A 20107-nucleotide genomic window follows, 5' to 3' on the forward strand; every position below is an offset into this window, starting at 1 on the left:
ATTATTAAATAATCTGATTATGAATTTGTGTGTTTAAGTCTCACTCTTGTCTGTGTGAAGTTTCTGACTTTAAGTCTATCTAGTACCATTTTTCTTCATCATCAGCTGATATTAGCTATTGTGGCTACTTATTTGCTAGCATTTATCATGGCCAGTGGATGAAAGCAGAACTAGGAAAATCACTTGAACCATGATATGAGAAGTGATATTGAATAGTTGAATTGACACTGTCCACTATTCTTGGCAATACACGTTTGCCAAAAACACAACAACCAGCTGATCCAATAAGAGTCAGATATAACGTAAATGAGTAAATACACAATTACACATAATACACGTTGGGGAAATCCGTTTTGTCTCTGAAATAAAGAAGAAGAAGAGCTTGGCTTTTTAAATCACTAGTGTCAGTCATCAGTATAGGTCTTAAAATCCTATATTGGTCATGATTTACTTCCAAGTTAGTCATCTGGCTTTTACAGAACATAATACAGAACCCATACATGGCACCTGTTAAAGCCAAAGCCAGGGTACTGCCTACCTTATTGCAAGTTTGCAACAGACTATAGAGAATAAAAGTGATCACTTGCAAGAAAAATTGAAATGAACTAAAATAGCCAGAAGACCAAGTCCATCTATTCAACTTCTGTTTCTCTTTTTCTTGTGCCGTAAAAAAAAACAAAAAACTGCAGCATGAGCAAGCAAGTGAACAAAAGCAGGGCTGACAAGACAGACACTATCGAAGGTGAGATTCAGCTTATTTTCGATGGTCATACATGACAGAACTATATGAAAGTTGGAGAGTTTACCTGTAGCGTATATCCTGGTTCACAATGGAATGACACCACGTTATTCATCTGAAGGCGCTCTCCAACCTTGATACCATTCATAGGAACTACAGGCTCTGGACAGTTAGTCAAAGACACGGCTAAGTGGATGATGAATGGAAACAAAAATATGGAGAGGGAGAAACAAAAAGAAATATCAAATTACAACAAGAGAAAATATCAAATAAACCTTAATGTCACTCTAAGAAGAAACAACCACTGTTTGAAGAACATGTTTTTTTCCCACACCACTTACTTTTGTATTCCAGCCTGAATCCAGCTGCAGACACGCTGATATCAGAGAAAAAGTGGAGGTAGAGTTGGTTGGAGGTGCTGTTGAGCAGAGCTGGGACCGTCGTGCCTTTGCGAGAAGATTAACAGTGGAGTTCAGGAATGCTATCTCCTCTATAGCTGCTCACTATAACTAACTATGCGTGAGTTGCAGGCAAACAGCTGAAAAGCGCGTCTGTTAGCAGCACAATGGTACGACCCATTGACTTTTTCACAAATAGAGAATTTATTCCAATATTTTAGCAAGTGTTCAGATGATAAAAACCAAAAACTGTTCCAAAAGAGAGAAAAAACTGTAACCTGATATTAGCAACTCAAACTAGTGTGCCACTTTTCTGTCATCTCTTTACTTCAGGGCAGATCTAACATTTACTTTTGGTCTTGTTCCAAGTATAAGTTCCCTGTTGTTGCATTCTCGCTCTGACAGGAGTCGCAAAGATACTGTAAACAAACATTTGCCTCAACTCCACAAAGAATAACATAACCTTTGTCCAAAGGCAGCAAGATTTGTACCAGATTAGAACTGAAACTGAGCTACATGTGGCAGCCATCTTTTTTTTTCTAAAGAAATCTATGCTTTGGTTAGTAAACACAATATCTCTTCCAGACTGCAGGCTCTGCTCTGTGAAAAGTAATGAGGCTGTTTACAAAATATGTTTTATGTCCAAGGTTGCACACATTAGACACGTTGAGGAAAATAAAGGGGTATATAGAAATGCATATCCGGCAATACCCGAGAAGCTGCCAAGCATGGTGTCAGTGTTGTCGCCTCCGTCAAACACCTCCAGCGAATCCCAGTTCTGCTCTGTCACAAAGCTGATTACCTGGATCTGAGGCAGGGAACAGACAGGGAGAAAGAGGGGGCGGTAGAGGAACACAATTAGTGAAATGTAGACCAAAAAAAACAGTAAGGAAAGAAAGAGAGAGGGATGAGGGAGCAGATCTGGGAGGATTATGGGCAAGAAAATTAGAACGAAAGAAAGTATGTGAAGCTAGTTACTGTAAGTCAAGGACTAAAAACATGGTATTTGGTTATATCTACTCTTCCTTTAGGGTAAGGCCTGAAAAAACATAACCCTGCAGAGTGATTAATAGTCCAAGTATGAAAAAAAGATATTTCTATGTACAGCTCACTGGGGTTCCAGAGAAAACAACAGTAGTTAAGATTGCTGCGACAGCCTCTCAGAGTATACAGACATTTTTAATTCACTTCAAAATACATAAAGAGGACACGAAATGTCTGAAAAGCCAAAGAATAAGACACGATTAATAAGGCAATGCTTAATTAGACTCGCCTCCTTTTCCGACTGCGTTCAAGTGGTGGGAATTGGATTTTAAATTAAGAAGACTGTGCGACATGTGGCGAATGCTGAATATTCTTCAAAGAGACTAAATCTACAAATGACAGTTGCGACCAGTAGGAAGACCAAAATACCACATGCTATAAGAGTAGCAGTCTAGATACCAAAACTTATTTTGCTGTTAAAACAGAAAGAAAAAAAAACAGTAAAACATGCCAAATTCTATGAAACTGACAATGGATTTTGTTTTCCTCAGTCTTTGTTGTCCTTTCTTTTTCCCCCCACTCTTCTTCCCATCCTCCCCTTTTTTGTTCCCTCTCACGTCCATTCCTCTGCTGTCTTCTCTGCTTCTGATGGTTATAGATCGGATATGAGCCAATTAAGGGGGCTGTAGGGGCGCTGGTGCACCGGGCTCCCGGAGAGACGAGGCAGATCACAGATTGATCTTTCATTAGGGGGCCACAGCAAATGTGCCAGCAAGGCACCTCGCTCCTTTAAGTTCTCTTCTAGATCGTGACACTCCAATCTAATGTGTTTCGGGGAGCTGGTGGAGGAGAGCAATGGAAGGCAACAAGAAAAAAGATGTCTGCATAAAAGAGAAGGAACAGGGGGGCAGGATTCTGCTGCAGAGACATAGATACAGAGCCGTAAACTCTCTTAAGTTTGCAGTGACCGTGTAGCAAATGTGTCTCTCTCTGTAGAAATATTACAAAGAAAAATGATGGCATACTATCATTTGACTGTACCTCCAAAGTGAGAAATGCGTATGTAAGTTTTGTGCTGTTTACCTTTTGGAGGATTACACAGTGTCAGCTCTCTGCTGTTATTTCTGGTCTACTTCCCCTCCAAACAAATGCTGGCGTGAAGTGTGGCATGCTAAGTGTGCCTTTGGGCCATGTTGTGTATTTGACCTGCAAGGACAGTCAGCTGAGGTAGGGGAGCTAATAGCTGAGGGACGCCACTGAGGTTATTAAGCACAGAAGCTGAAGCATAAGCCTAAAAACTTTTTTGCCAGGCAGATCCACAGGGACCTTGCCCAGGTTCCATGAGATTCCATCACGCACACATCGCGGAATAAGAATATGCAAACTGAATTAACTCCCGGGAAAGGAAAAGGAAAGTAATTGAAGAGGTGATTATAGGAAAATTTATTTCAGGTTGTACAATCTGAAGGTTCTGGTATAGTGATCTGCCAAATTAAATTCGGAGCCTTTAAAAAGGCCCAGAGACACTATCACCTCACAGCTCCCCACAACTGAGAGGCCTGTAAAAGCAATACCTTTATATACTGTGTGCAGCACCATTAATTGGTCTTTGGTAAGCTGAAAGCATCTCGTCACACAGAGGTCTGTTGTCAAAACAACAAGGATCATAAAGGCTAGAAGCTAGAGGTGGACAACCACTGTGAATGGCTTTAAAAAAGTGGTCAGAGACAGTTTTAGAAAGATTACTCTGCATGCTCAAGAACAGGCTGCTGTAGCTCAGACAATGAAAGCTAATGTGTTGGCAGAAAAACAAATGTGGTCTTACACTTATATCCTTTATGTCTATAGGAAACCTATAGAAAACCTTCACCAACCCAGAACCCCAGCATAGATGCCAAACTCTAACTATAACATGCCGTTGTAAAATATTTTCAAATGTGATTTTACTTTCCATAAATATAATCAGAGCGGGGTTTCCTTGGGCAACATGTGGAATTGGAAAGGGATTTAGGGGACTGACTGCTAACGTTGGTGAATCTGCCTCTGGTTTACCAATCCTAGCATCCAGGAGGTGGTCTGATGCCTACCAGAAACTTTATTGTACAAACCTGGATTCCTGATCCTTCGGGAACTGTGATCTTCCACACACAGTTGAGGCTGTTGAGGTAGGGCTCAGGAAATCCAGGAGATAAGATGGTGCCAGTTCGCTGGGTCAGATTACCTCCACATGGAACTGTGAGATAAGAGGATGAGGTTAAGGTCTAAGTTACTTTAACAGTGTGCAAAATGCAAAGAGAAACAGATCATGTAATAAACATGCTCATATCAGAACCAGAATCAAAATGTACACGACGACGACATGCTGTACATGATCCGCCTGGTTTGTGCTTGCACACACAAACTCCTAAGGAGTGTTTACAGTCCTCAGACATTGTCCTCCCAGCTTGTCTTGTTCAAGTCACATCTGGCGACAGCACAGGAGCATCTGCTTCAGCTGTAAGCTGTGTATGAGAGTGTGTCTTCGTATAAGCATGTTGGTTTCTGTGTGCGCATCTGTGTGTGTGTGTGTATGTCCATCGGTGTGTATTTGTGACCCTGAGCAGTGCCTGCCACCTGCTCGTTGCATGGCTGAATCTCACTGTATAGCTACAGGCGATGGCTGGCAGCCCACATCTGTGTCAAGATGGAAGCTTGAAGCTCAAAATATCAAGTATGTGAACCAGACAGAAGGAGAGAGTGAGTGAAAAGGCAAATAAACTGAGGTAGAAAGAAAACAAAAAGAAGCAGAACTCAGCTCAGGATTAGAGTCCAGTTAAACAAATGCTTATATTAGGATATCAAACACGTGGAGTTAAAGCTTACAGCCTGACTTTAAAACAAGTGTGTGTATGTTTTTGTGTGTTTTAAGTATCTGTGTCCTACCTATGCAGCTGGGTATCGAGCTGTTCCATTGTGCCAGGGCATTGGGAACGGTTAAACATTCGATAGCGCTCGATCCCTCCAGGACGTAACCAGGGCTGCACTCGAAGCGGACCACGGCGCCGACGGCAAAGTTGTTACCCATTCGTCTGCCATTTCGGGGCTCGGGGACTGAGCTGCACTGGGTGGCGCTGGTCCGCGGCACGGCTGTGAACAGGTAGGATGGTGATGTGATTTGATTTGAGTCATTATGCAGGATACTTTAAATTAAATAATGTGTAAAAGGCTACTGTGCTTCTACGTAACCTGGAGTTAGAGATACCGACCTACTATGCTTTACATTTGAGTAGGGGCTCAAGCAGTTTTAGTTCCTTGCCTTTTAAACCAGGAGTCTTCTGATTGGCTCCCTCAATAAAAACAGAACATATGACCAACTGTGTGCCTGAGATGAACATATTAGGAATCTCCACCTTTGTTTACATCATCCAGAGCCAAAGGTGGAGAAGTCTGTTGTTTCTAAGCATTTACAACCCATGAAACTTTATCTTTTGACTCACATGGATTACCTGCACATACGGCGTCATGCTAATTATTTAAAACTTATTATTTCACCATGACAGGAAAAAAAAAGAGAGCATAGCAGCTACTCTTTAAATGTAAACTACCTACACATTTAATATACAATAGAAAAATCTCACTACTTGATTTTGTGATTTCTTTTTAGTGTCTATGTCAGTGTGATCACAATGCCCAGAACAGACAATACAAAATATGATATTCAGCTCTGCTTTTTCCTTGGCGTTGTTTCAGCGTACTTGCCAAAAAGAAAAGAAAAAAAGAAAAAAAAAGTATTATTTATTCATTAAACATTCTTCGGGGCTGCCACTGCCTTTGGATATCTACAGCAAATGTCATTTCTGGTACAGTGCACTGTTTAAGGGAAATAAGAATTCAAAAAAGCCCCTCTTGGGGGGGAAAAGAACAACGGGAGAGTTTAAGCACAACTTTTTCGCACAGCTTCTGCAGATGCATGCGCTCGAGCACATCACGGCTGAGACAGCGGCTGAAGGTGAATCCTTGCAAAATCACTCAGCAAGTCATCTGATATGGACACGGAGGGGGGGTGTTCGAAGAGAGGGAATTAAAAAAAAGGTAACAGAATTTGTTTCGGAGTGTGTGATTGTGCGTGTGTGTGTGTGTGTGTGTGTTGCACACTCACCCTGATAGACCAGATGGAATCCTCTAGAGCTGGATTGGCCTTTGGAGGTAAAGCGGATCAGGATTTGGTTGGAGGTTGCTAATGGCAACGACTCACCTGCGATAAGATCAAGGTTTTTTAGCAAACAAATTTTTAGCAAAACGCTTTGTTCTGCATCAGTTTACGTTTGTGTTGCTTTCTGGTCACTGAATCACCAGCTCTGTTAATTTCCTCCCTCCTGAATGTGAATCCTGGAGACTATTTTTAGGAACTCGTTCTGCACATCCAGCATGAAAATTAAAGAAATGCAAGAGCTAGGGAATCTGCAATGACTGAGGGAAAGAGGACATTCTGTAGGTCTCTGGATATGGATATATTTAGAAGTGCTATTCATGTACTGCATTGCAGGAAAGTGCAAAGAGGAAAAAAAAACACGTAGGTATCTCATCCAAGTGAAATCTTGCTGTTTGGTCTAGAGCTGTGCTCGGTGATGTTACGCTTTCACAGAAAAACTCACTGGGGTGAAAATATAACATGCTTATAGAAGGCTTTGCACCATCTGTGGTGCATGCAAATGCATGTTGATTATTCAGATTAGCTTAATACTTTGCAGCCACAGAGTACTCTGTTTATCTTCCATACCTGTAGGAAAGCCAGAAATATCTGTCAGGTACATTGTGACTAAATGGTAATCTTGCTTATTGGCACTGATAGCATTGTGTGAGGGTGCAGCTGAGCCTCTGACTGCAGTCTGCCTATACCAAGTGATGTCCCGAAGCGTAAAACCTGCATTTGATCAGCGTTTGAGCCTCACTCTCTATCATGTTCTTGTTTTTCCCGGTTTGATAATTGTTTGTGTTATTCCAGCTGGGCTAAGGCAACTCACATTCCAATTTTTAGTTCTCAAGAGTTCCTCAGTTCCCCAATAATTTATAAGGTGGGGTGTCAGATGACTTTTAAGCGCTGGAGAAGCAGCTGCAGTGACCAGACCTCCTGTGACTTTTTGTCCCGGGCTGTTTCCGAATTACGGAATCAAATTCAAGGTTGCATTTTTCACCTGCTGCCTAAGGCTCTCCACAATCAAACTCCTGGAAGTCTTACTGTACAGCTTAAATTGCTTTGGGTAATTGGTGTGAGCAGGCCTTTTGATAGTGCTCTTTGTTCTTTGGGTATAAAATTTGATTTTTAAACTACACGCAAGGACAGTTTACTAAGAATTTAAGGGGTTCGCCACATTACGAGACTCTTTACTCTAATAGCATTAGTCAAATAAAATGTGATTATACTGAGGTCAAAAACATCTAACTGTGAAACAAATCCTGAGAGTACGTTTTTGTTTTGTTTTTTAATCCCTAAAAATTACCCATACGATCCCCTGCAATCCCCATTAGCCCATATTGTAATTACACAAAAGGAGAACCCCCATGATGTATCCAGTGTGGTGTAAAATTTGTTGACTGACACAGAACATGATACAAAGCGTGATCATCTCTGTCTCTGCCTCTCTGTCTTTCTCTCAGTGTGGTGCTGACTGGCGTTCTGCTGTGAATCTCATTACTCTATGTCTGCTTGCTGTCACACTGTAGTGGGAGTCAGACGTGCTTAACCTCAGAGGCAACATCTGTGTGTGGATGTGTGCGTGTCTGTGTTAGTGAGTCTCAGTGAGTCTGCTCTGTGCTCTTAGGCTTTCTGAGAGCTTCTGCACCTTTAAATGCAGTGTCCTGAGATAGCTCCAGCGGCACAGTTTCTTAATGAGTCATCACCGTGAATGTTCAGGTTCCACTGCTGGATCCCAGAGCACGCTGGCTAGTTTATTAGAGGAACCCTTGCTGTGTGCTGTCATGGTGACAGTGTTTCATAATTTGCTGCACAGGGCAAGTATCCGTGCAGTAAGAGCAAACACGTGTCAGCATGTAACTTACTGGCTCTCTGGCCATTGTCCAGCATCCCGACCACTTTGTCCTTAAAATGATCTTCAGCACTGACATGTGAAAGGCTAACGAGGTCAAGTCTGACTTTGGCTGGGATCAGTGCCTGAATTTCAATGCTAGTTACTTCTGTGCACTGATAAACAGCGTCAGCGAGAAAAATTCTGGTTGTTAAAAATCACAACTAAACAACAGGTTTAGAGTTAAAAAAAAGAGTTAGTCAAGTGCGGATATCAGGTGGTGAATTTTAATTCTTAAGTTACATTTTGTGTTTATTCTGCAGTGAGCTGAAAGGGGACTTTAGCAAACTCTAGTCCTATATGGCCAGGAGAGAGACAACTGCCATTTTCTTCCCTTTTTTCTTTTTTTCAAATCGATTATTAAAAAATTAGCATTTAGATAGGTGTCCTTGATTTCTTGAATCAGTCATTTTGTTCTTCTCTTTTCTAATTCACACCTTTTTTTACTGTTAATTTATTCCACATTTCATTTCTTCTTATTTTATTCTGTTTGTCCCCACTGCCTCTGATAACTCCGAATCACTGGCATTTCTCTGTAGAGAAAGTATTTTACCTCAATAAGCATAAAAGGAATGAAAGCATACAGCTGAATACTTGACTGAGATCATTTAGTAGAGAATCTGTTTTTCAAGGTCTGCATAATTACAGAAAAATGCTCCGTGCTTTGACTTCTGTGATTTAACATGTTTGGCAAATGCCATCCTGCCATTAACCAAAAACCCCAAACTGTACTGTACATACTGATAATGTCTATTATTTTGACATGACAGCATGTGTGACGAAAAACAGATTCAACTGAAAACACAGGAGACAAAAGTTCCACAATCTAAATCAGAGTAGAAACAAGAACTGATCAAATAATGGTATTAATAAAGTCTACCAGCTAAAGTAAGTGTGGACCTGATAAGAACCATGTAAAACAAGGACAGGAAGTGGGTGAAAATAAGGTGAAATACATCAGAAAAAAATAAAAATAAAAAGAATGAAGCTAATTCCGTGCGATGTACGCTTGCAGATGTAAATGTTAGTAGATTTGTAAGCTTTGCTGCTTTGGTATGGTGAATGGAGATACATGATTCTGGTTTGTGCCTAATTCAGTGGCAACGTGTGGGCTAAAATCTCTCTTCCCTTGCCAAAGTGTGTCAGCTTTGCTCTGCCATGCCTGGTTAGATAGCTCTGCGAACCTGCTGCCTCGAGTCCGTAGTTAATATAGCATCCTGTTTATTGAGCTGTAAACTGGATTTTCTGAGGCTGCCCTGGACACAAACCAAAGTAATCATTTTGCTTTTGTCAAGCCACAGGGCGAGGGCAGGCTGAGACGGAGGGGTGCCCTAAACTCGGCACCTTTTCACTCACACCCTCTTCAGAGGTCGAACCTCCCCGACTACAGCCATTGCTTTTATAGCCTATCAGTGCAGTTGTAGTATTTATGACATCCATTCATCAAAAATAATATAGCACACATTTAGTTATTTTTTGCCTTTTAACTTTTAACCTTAAAACTGTTGTCCTTTTTTACCATATTCCACTCTCATAACTCTCTTTTAGTGAGTTGTGTGCGTATGTGTGCTCCACTTTCTGTAGACATCTACTCAGCACTGCTACACAAGTGGGCTCTTTATACACTAGTGACACACGAACCACTGTGTTGTATTTGTCTGCAACACGCACTTGATTCAAATATGACAGTATAGGTTAAGTTTAAGTTTGGACGCTGACCTAATGACAGAAAACAAAAACTGGAATTAAGTTACCAAACAAACCGAACATGGATTGTCTGGTTAAAGCAGTACTATCTACGTGCCGTAGCTCATCATCTGTGGCTTAGAAGCACTAGCAGAACTACACTGTGCAAGTCTAGCTTTGCAGACACGGCCAAATAAATGACTGAATTTAAGATTATTTAGCACCACTCATGAATGTAATGGGAAGAGACAGATATCAGCTCAAAAAAAGTGAAGGTAAAGTGCTTGTTTAAATGTATTTGAATCATAACATCATTACGAAACTTGAAGGTTTTCCTGTAATTGCTAATGTCATTAGGTAGGTTGAGCTCCAGGAATACAATTATTACTTTTTTTTTGTGAGGTCACTCTCTACCGGCCACCTATTGCAAATATGCAATAGTTTTAAAGGGAAGCATTCACACGTGCTCACAGGCATGTGAGGGCATCGTATTGCAATATATATGGAACGAGTGCAACACCGTTACTTTACATAGCAAGCTGTTAGCGGCTGACGTCATAAACCCTTAAAGATCCTTTAGCTCCCAGCAAGACCCTGTGTTTACAATCTCTGCTTCCATTTCTTTGTATATCATAATATATTATCTTATTTATCTTTCCATGTAACAATTAATATAAAAAAAAGTATCTATCCAGTTGTTCCACTAGTTTAAAAAAGTAGAAGTTATAGCATAAACAGGCACCTTGTGGATCACTGCACTTGTTTGCCTACATAACTACATAATTTGTGTAATACCAATTCAGGTGTACGCTCATGCAAGGCTTGAGCCTGTCTGTAGATATGTTATCCCTGTGACTCCTGTTGTCACTGCTGAATTGTGTTACAGCTCAGTGGAGCCCACCTGCAGCCACCGCGGTTCTGTCTGCGTCAGCACTGTGTCTCTGAGTTTAAACGGATCCTTGTGAGAAGGATAAGTCTAAGACAACAATTTTATTCAGTCCCCTGTCATGTCAAGAATAATGGCTTCAAATAGTCAAACCACTGTTACTGATTTGGAACGAGCTAGTGCTGAAGATGAAACAAAGCTATACAAATGTGCATGAGTCACGTCTTGCCTACCTCTAGTTGCATGCAAATAGCTTCTATTTTTTGCCTCCCTCAAGTTTGATACCTGCTGAAATCGGAATCACGTATTCAGGCATCTGAAATGTGCGTGTGTGGGTACCTGTGTGTGCTCCAGAGAGCGAGCTAAGAACGCGGGAGTGCTGCGTTGCCCCATCGTAAACCTCCACGATGTCATTCAGGGCCGTCTGGAAGAAGGCGAACTGACTGAAGACCACTAGGAAAAACAGACGCAGTCATGAAATTGACATCAGAGAAGAAATGACTCAAAAACAAAACAAAATAAAAGTACTCATCATCCAAAAGAATATTTTCAACACCGTTTGTAATCAAAAACTCTCCTTTAAAGCAAGCTAGATAATACTGCCAGTTATGACAACGCAGCCAAAAAAACCTGATATTACAATAGAGATCAGCAATCCTGTCTGGCCTTGATTGCCTGTCAGGAGATGAAAGGCTTTGCAATGACAATGTGTAGCTAAATCTCCACTACAGTGCTTTCATCCTTTCAACCAACCCTTTCCACTGCTGTTGCCTGAACATATTCAGCCCCTCCACAATCAATCTGTCTCGTTTACTCGCAGCACATATCGCAGGTGGAGAGTAAAAAAAGAGCAGAGGTGAAAGAGGGGACTACTGCTCCTCCATCAAAGTGTGGTTCCTTATGTTCTGAGATCCACTTATTTGACATGATTCAGCATCTATAATCTCCAGCCTCATCTTCAGCGATTCCCATTATTTGTGCATCCTCTTCATCTGCGTCTCTGATAAGAGAACCCAGTCATTGCGGCAACACCCACCCTGTCCTCTGCATTGAAGAAAATAGCCTATCTGTCACGATCCTGGGTCTTAGGACCCAGTGTTTTGAGTTTTAGTTCATTTTGATGTTTATAGTATGTTTAGCTCATTAGGCCTCCTATGTTGATTTGCTTATTAGTTCCCCCTTGTGTTTCAACCCATGTTAAGTCTCCCCTGCCCTTCATGTCTCTCTGTGCCCCCTCTGTTCTGTTTATGGTGTGTCTTTGCATGTTTGAGTTTCTTGTTTTCTGTCACCCTGCATTGTGCATTATGTTCTCATGGTTGGTCTTTTGTTACTCCCTCTAGTCTAGTCTCTTGTGTTCAAAGCTGAGTATTTCCCTCTGTGTATTTTGGTTCTTAGACCTCTGCCTTATGGTTTGCCTCTGTTTCTTAGTTGCTGTCTCCACTGTGTCTAGTTCGCGTCTCTGTGTGATACTTCCTGTTTTACTTTGAAGGTCCATGCCTCATGTGAGTGTTTCTAGTTTTGCGTCTCTGTCTCGTCCAGTCCTGATTTCTCCCAGCTGTGCCCTCCTTCTGTGTCTCATTCCCTCGTTATCCCTCTGTGTATTTAAGCCCTGTGTTTCGCTTTGTCAGTGTCGTAGTCTCCATCATAGCTGTGTGATTTTTCCCTGTGGCTCCTTGTGCTTTAGTTTTCCCAGTTTAGTTTATTTTGTATTGTTTTTCGTGTCCCACTCCACGCCAGCAATAAAGCTGTGTTTTTTGAGTTTACCTTTTGTCTCTGTGAGTTTGCGTTTGGGTCCTACTTTTGCCTGCACACAGCCGTACTGTGACAGAAGACTACGACCATTACATGGACCCAGCAAACCGCTCTCAGCTGCGTGAGCGTCAGGATGCTGCCTTTGCTGAGCTAGAGGAGGAGCTCCGCTTGAGGCCGTGGCGCACTCCTGACTACGGGTGGATTTTCCGAGGAACGCGGCTGGCTCTCGGTGGTCCCCGGAGCTGCCGAAAGCCCCCACCTGCCGCTTCACCTGCACCCAAGCCGCGGCCGCTTCAGGTGGGAATTCTCCGCGTCCCTTCAATTGCCCACGCTCCAGCCTCCGTGTCGCCGTTCTGCACGCCGGAGGCTCGGCTATTCTCTCCGCCCGCTTCCCCTCCCCGTAGGAAGCGGCGCACACGCCGCAATAAGATGGACCATGTTAAGCAACTCCCGGTGGTGAGTAACACTGATTATCCTTCTTCCGCTTCTCTGGACATTAAGAACAATAGACACACTCCTGATCCTGTCGATGTGTCCCTGATGGACGATGACATAGACTGGGAGAAGTTTTTTCATTTTGCTCCCTCTGAACAGGGAGAAATCACAGACAATAAGCACTCGCCAAAGGCTGTAAATGCTGTTAAAGGGAAAACTGTGAACCACTCTACCAGGTCAAACACACTCAGTTCCGGTTCCGTCTGTTCGGGTTTTGTCAGGTCCGGTTCAGTCATCCCCAAGTCAGCTCACTCTACAACTGTCAACCCAAGGATTTTAAAAACTATTAAAACAAGGACTGCTAATACTAAGACTGCAAAACATGAAGTGGACGGCGGGTTCATTTTTGATAGATCTGTTTTTGTCGACCCTGAGCCTGCTGTTTCTAAGACTGTTTTTTCTGAGCCTGCTCCTTTTCCTGCTCGTGTTTCTCCTCCCGGGGCAGCTCGGGCCCAGCGTACCTCTGCACCCGTACCAGTTCCTCGGGTGGGGGAGGCTGAGGCCCAGTTGGTCCCCGCTCTGGTTTCCAGGCCGGCTGAGGCTCTGTCCCTTTCTGCACCCGTACCAGCTCCTCGGGTGGGAAGGGCAGTTGCCCAGCCGTTGCCGGTGCCTGTTCCGGTCCCCAGGGTGAGGTCAGCCAGGATACAGCCCGTCTCCGCACCCGTACCTACTCCTCGGGTGGGAGTGGCTAGTGTCCGGCATGTGCCTGCGCCCGTCCCTGTTTCTACTAAGGGCTCAGAATTCGGTCTGCAATCCACACCGCCATCACTACTGCATGCCTTTCAGTCTTTAGCTCAGTCATTAGCGCTGTTAGCCACCCAGTCCATAGTACACTTTCCCGTGCTTCCGTTAGCTCAGCCCTTAGCCCACTGTGCAGCTCAGCCAGCTCCCCATTGTTCAGCTCAGTCATCTGTTCCGTCACCCACTCAGCCTTCTGTTCAGCCGGTGGTCTCTGCACCTACTGGTCATGCCACGTCAGCTGGTGGTTCCGGAGAACCACACCAGCCTCACGCCTCGTCCGCTGGAGGGCCCGAGGAGCCCGTCCAGCCTCACGCCTCGTCCGCTGGAGGGCCCGAGGAGCCCGTCCAGCCTCACGCCTCGTCCGCTGGAGGGTCCGAGGGGCCCGTTCAGCCTCCTGTCTCCGCTGGAGGGTCCGAGGGGCCTGTCCAGCCTCACGCCTCGTCAGCTGGAGGGTCCGAGGGGCCCGCTCAGCCTCCTGTCTCCGCTGGAGGGTCCGAGGAGCCCGCTCAGCCTCCTGTCTCCGCTGGAGGGTCCGAGGGGCCCGTTCAGCCTCACGCCGCATCAGCTGGAGGGCCCGAGGAGCCTGTCCAGCCGCCACCTGCGACCGCCTCGTCGTCGCCTGGTCCGGCTGCATCCGAGTCTTCGTCATCGCCTGGTCCGGCTGCATCCGAGTCTTCGTCATCGCCTGGTCCAGCTGCATCCGCCTGTGCTTCTGCTACGCCTGGTCCAGCTGCATCCGCCTGTGCTTCTGCTACGCCTGGTCCAGCCTCTGCCTGTGCTTCTGCTACGCCTGGGCCAGCCTCTGCCTGTGCTTCTGCTACGCCTGGGCCAGCCTCTGCCTGTGCTTCTGCTACGCCTGGGCCAGCCTCTGCTTCAGCGTCGCCTGGTCCTGTGCCCTCCAAGCCTCGGCCGGTACGCCTGACACTTGGGCGCCGCCGCTGCCTTCCGCGCGGCCAGCCCCCTGATCGCCATCGCCTGAGTTGCCGCCGTCGCCTTCCGCACGGCCGGCCCCCTGAACTGTTTCCACGCCGTCGCCTTCCGCACGACCGGCCCCCTGAACTGTTTCCACCCCGTCGCCTTCCGCACGGCCGGCCCCCTGAACTGTTTCCACCCCGTCGCCTTCCGCACGGCCGGCCCCCTGACCTGTTTCCACGTCACCGCCGTCGAGGTCGGCCCCCTGAACAGTTTCCGTGTCGCCGCCGTTGCCGTCCGCACGGACGGCCCCCTGATCAAATGAACTATGGACTTCTGGACCGTCACCCTCCGGGTCGGCCCCCTGAGGAGTTGTGAACTGTTCCCTGCGCTCCTGTGTTTTTGATGGACATTGTGTTTTTGTGGCTTTGTTTCTGGCCCTCCGTCCTGGACCCCCACCGCCCGCCCTGGGTGGGTTGTTTTTGGTTTTGTTTCGTTTTTCCTGGTTTTGGGCATCTGGAATCCGCCCTTGAAGGGGGGGCTCTGTCACGATCCTGGGTCTTAGGACCCAGTGTTTTGAGTTCTAGTTCATTTTGATGTTTATAGTATGTTTAGCTCATTAGGCCTCCTATGTTCATTTGCTTATTAGTTCCCCCTTGTGTTTCAACCCATGTTAAGTCTCCCCTGCCCTTCATGTCTCTCTGTGCCCCCTCTGTTCTGTTTATTGTGTGTCTTTGCATGTTTGAGTTTCTTGTTTTCTGTCACCCTGCATTGTGCATTATGTTCTCATGGTTGGTCTTTTGTTACTCCCTCTAGTCTAGTCTCTTGTGTTCAAAGCTGAGTATTTCCCTCTGTGTATTTTGGTTCTTAGACCTCTGCCTTATGGTTTGTCTCTGTTTCTTAGTTGCTGTCTCCACTGTGTCTAGTTCGCGTCTCTGTGTGATACTTCCTGTTTTACTTTGAAGGTCCATGCCTCATGTGAGTGTTTCTAGTTTTGCGTCTCTGTCTCGTCCAGTCCTGATTTCTCCCAGCTGTGCCCTCCTTCTGTGTCTCATTCCCTCGTTATCCCTCTGTGTATTTAAGCCCTGTGTTTCTCTTTGTCAGTGTCGTAGTCTCCATCATAGCTGTGTGATTTTTCCCCTGTGGCTCCTTGTGCTTTAGTTTTCCCAGTTTAGTTTATTTTGTATTGTTTTTCGTGTCCCACTCCACGCCAGCAATAAAGCTGTGTTTTTTGAGTTTACCTTTTGTCTCTGTGAGTTTGCGTTTGGGTCCTACTTTTGCCTGCACACAGCCGTACTGTGACACTATCATTAGCATTAGTGCATCAGCCTAATGAGAAGTGGCAAGAATGGAGGCGAGAGCATTTGTGGCTCATCACGACAAAGTGAGTTGCCTTGGGCCTCGCTATCATTTTCCAAGAAAATGCAAATGTGGACTTTAATTATTTCAATTTCCTTTCTCGCTTTGATTCGGCCGAGCGAAATACGCTGCCGACAGGTTCCAAGAAGGATAGGTGCCCGGTCGTTTTGGAGCAGAGCCGGACCTCTGAGCGTCATGACCTCAATATTCAAAAGACTGGGGTGAAGTAGCCAGAAGCCAAACACATGCCCGCCACTGCTTTTTTGGTGTAATTTAACAATGATAGGCCGTGAGCTTGCCCCTCGAGAGGCATGGTGCTGATAACTCATTAAGGAGCCAGAGGGAAGAGAAGAGGAAGCAGGAGATAAAAGGAGAGCAAGACAGAGCGCCCGAGATAGAAAGTGAAACGGAGCGGCATCCCGAGCAGGCAAGTGAAACATGTTTAAATCTGAATATACGTGCTTGTGCTGTGTTGTGTTCCTCTTCCCACACCCTTTGCTTTCTGAATAAATTCCCACTCTTACAGTATGGCATCACATATTGGAAGAAAACTGTGACCTTTAAGAAGGAAATGCCAAAAAGCTGCAAAATTTCGGAAACACTGGATCTAATTATATTTCGGTGGATGCGTGCCTCTGACTGACGTGTTATATGACTAGTGTATAAGCTGGTGATTAAATTGCTCTTCCACAGTGATGTAAAAAAGTATGTGTAGCAATGAGACCGATGAATATAGGGACTATCAATCACTCTGTGATTTTAAAAATAAAAAACATTTGGCAAGAACTGAAAGAGGATGGGAGCTTTTACAAGTTTGACACAAACTTTCTCTCTCTGGTGCAGCTTTCGCTAAAAATATTTAGTTATGGGAAAAACTCAAGTGTTTTTCTTTTTATTCTCTTGCCTTCAGCCTTGAAAAATATGTATAACTCAGTGAGGTACTTGAGCATTGTTTGAGCCTGATAAGGAATTATTATTTTTTTTTTTGGCATTACAGAAAAAAATTCATCTTAATTAAGCACCAATAATTAACCACCTTTATACACCGGCACAAAAACACACAATAAAACATCTGCCAGGAAGAGTGTAAAAGAACGCTCTCACTTCTTGGCTTACCGTAATCTTTGGGCACGACTACAGAGTACAAACAGGTTCGTGCGCTGCTGTAGTTACCGGGGTAACCAGGAGACAAGACCACTCCCTCTGAACCAGTGTACTGTCCACCACATAGAGCTGCAAAAAGACATAAATGAGAAATGAAAAAGAGACGACCAAAAAAAAAAGGAAAGGACAAGGCAAACATGACAGGAAGGTCTACAGCCAGAAGTGGAAGATTCCATTTCTCTCCCCCCTCCTCCTACCTTTCCATCCCCTCTGTTCCATCACTCCTAAATTACTTTTCTTGTCTGATTGGGCTTTCAGTGGAAGATGTCCCCAGTGATTGTCACAGTGAAATTGCAATGTTTTCTAAGTGTCCGTCTGGGTTAGCCTGGGCGTGCTGAGACCCGGATTGCTTCTACTGGTTAAACCCCCCCAAAAAATGCTCAGCACACGCTTGTACCCTGAACCCTTGTTTCCCCACGTGTGAAAATCTGCATGGTATGAGCTTGTCTTCCACCTGGCATACAACTAAAGCTTCACACTGTGAGGGCCATACGATTCTGTGGTGTCAGGGATCTTTCACGAGCTCTCCCGGGGGGTGAACTAGTGAGCTAGTCGTGTCATGGGAATATCAGAGAGCAGTTCCGCTGTGAGCGTGAGGAGAATATATGCAAAATAAGCAGCACTCTTTAAATTAAAGCTGCACTTGCACACTATTAATGTTAGCAAAACCCACACAGCTTTGCACATACACCTGTAGGACACTGCTCTATGGGAAAAATAGCCTAATTGTATAGACATGTTTACACGTGACAAATCTATAAGCGCTGATGTGGTTTGTGTTCCTAACAACCGTCTCCAGATGTCAGTGTTTACCAATGCAGATGGGTTTGGGTTTGTTCCAGCTCGGCTTGCCATCCACCCCCATGATGCAAGTGAGCGTTGGGTCTCCCTCTAGTGTGTAGCCACTGTCGCAGTGGTAGGTGACGGTGGAGCCCAGCTTGAGATTGGTGCCCACCCGTGTCCCATTGCGCACCAGGCCGGGCTCAAAGCAAGACTCCCTAGGGTTCTCTGCAGAGAGAGGTAACGCAGTGGAAAATCAGTGACAGAAGTGAGCAGGCGTTGTTATTTCATGAAAGGATTTTTTTTTCCCTGCATCCAGCTGTAGCCGTGATACTGGAACAGAAGCTGTTCTCTGCCTAAGGTTACTGATACACTTGGATTTCGAACTTCCCTTCCTCCTTTGTGGCTGCGTTTGCTTTCACCCCCGCCCCACCATTTCCTGCAACTCTGTGCTTTCCTCTGTCAGTAAATATATCTCACTGACTGACTGCCACTTTTCTCTCTAGCCCTTGACGGTGGCCTCTCATCTGTGGCTGCTGGGGTATGTATGGCTGTGGAGAAAGACAGGCAGCTGATTGAGAGTGGCATGGCTCTGGCCCAAGGTCTGCTGACTGCACATAACCGCCTCTCAACCAACGCTTCGCTGTGCAGTCAACTAGAGAAGACAATGCACATACGCAAGCTTTCTTTGTCGAAGACACACACACACCTACACTCGTACCCTGCCAAACTTCACTTGCACAAAACCTGCAACCGACCACACACATCAATCATCACTTCTGAGATCATAAGAAAGATGTCTTGCTCAATTTACCATCGCATTGTTCTCAGGTGGAAAATGTACACGTGAGTGGAGGCCTGTCAATTTGTCACACTTCACACCTTTACTGCTAAAATAAACACGGGGGGAAAAATGCCCAAAGCAATTTAATTCAATCTTAAAACCCAGTCCACTTTCCCAGCAAACTTTAATATTTGATGACTTACACCCAGCGTAGGAAGGTGAGTCAACTGTTTTCTCATTAGGGAAATTTCAACTGACACTTGAGTGTCTGACAGAATATATGTTCAAGAACCTGAGCTGCGTCAAAGGAGCTAGCTGAGTGCAAACTTTAAACAGGGAACACTGTAACAATGTTCATATAGCAGAAGCATTTCTTAAAAAAGGTTCACTGGGAGGTCAACAAAAAAAGACTAACCCACATTAAAATGAGTCCCAGAGCTGACAAAAATGTAACATTCTTCTTGTATTTTATTGCTTCACTGAAAATAATCAAAGCATGACACCTTTATATTTTAAGAACTTTTGGCCTCCTTATATCATCTTGCACTTAAAGATTTATATTTCGCATTGTACACCAAGTACTTTAAAAAAGTTTCTTCATTTCCAGTTAATACTTGTACAGCTGCTGTTATTGTGTATATATATATTTATATTTCTTCATACATTCTTATATATTTCTATATTGTGTATTTTGTTGTATTTTCAACTTTAATTTATATATTTTATCTTATTCTTTCCCAGTTAAATTTACCCTTCATTCTAATTTGTGTTGTACAGTTATTTCATTTTTAACTTTAATTTTTATATTTTATTTTATTTTATTCCTTCCTAGTTAAATTTACCCTTTTTAATTTTCATATTTATTTCCCATCTTATTCATAGCCTTTTCTTTTATCTTTAGGTCACGAGCAGTTGTATAAGCATTTCACTGCATATCGTACTGTGTATGACTGTGTATGTGACAAATAAAATTTGAATTTGAATTTGATTTGATTTGAAGTACATGGTGTATTAGATCAAATTTCTAATTCATTGATGACAGAATTAGACACACAGGAAATAAATGTTGAATTTCTAAGCTGAAAGTTGGGGAACTAATGATATCACAGAGTGCTAGGGCCAGGTATGTCTGCTGACTGCCACTACCTGTTCTAAACAAGGGTTATTTAGCCATGAACCTTGTTTTGATATGTCATGAAAAGAAATATATATATTGGTGGTGAAAACATCTTTCAACGATAAGAAAGATGTCAGCTAGGACACCCTGCCCTCACCCTCGACAAAAATACCCCAAGCTTTTGGGGCTGAAGGGTAAAAATGATGGACATGAAAAGAGACAGCGGAGCTGTGATAGATATAGTA

The 20107-nt window shown here is 44.2% G+C and overlaps 1 protein-coding gene across 1 annotated transcript in view; it reads right to left on the reverse strand.

Annotated features, from left to right (window-relative positions):
* csmd2 (CUB and Sushi multiple domains 2) overlaps positions 1-20107 on the reverse strand; it is a 284791-nt gene that overhangs the window by 67016 nt on the left and 197668 nt on the right. Inside the window, exons 31-39 of the mRNA XM_085346642.1 lie at positions 17995-18189; positions 17134-17250; positions 11098-11211; positions 6260-6355; positions 5044-5247; positions 4230-4354; positions 1849-1945; positions 1081-1185; positions 807-925 (exon numbers count right to left, since the gene is read on the reverse strand). Of these exons, the coding sequence (XP_085202768.1) occupies positions 807-925; positions 1081-1185; positions 1849-1945; positions 4230-4354; positions 5044-5247; positions 6260-6355; positions 11098-11211; positions 17134-17250; positions 17995-18189 (1172 nt within the window). The remainder of the gene's footprint in view (positions 1-806; positions 926-1080; positions 1186-1848; positions 1946-4229; positions 4355-5043; positions 5248-6259; positions 6356-11097; positions 11212-17133; positions 17251-17994; positions 18190-20107) is intronic.

The sequence above is a fragment of the Diplotaxodon limnothrissa genome, linkage group LG22 (assembly GCF_057381915.1).
Source record: "Diplotaxodon limnothrissa isolate DT_005_m linkage group LG22, D_limnothrissa_male_GT1.1, whole genome shotgun sequence".
Lineage (NCBI taxonomy): Eukaryota > Metazoa > Chordata > Actinopteri > Cichliformes > Cichlidae > Diplotaxodon > Diplotaxodon limnothrissa.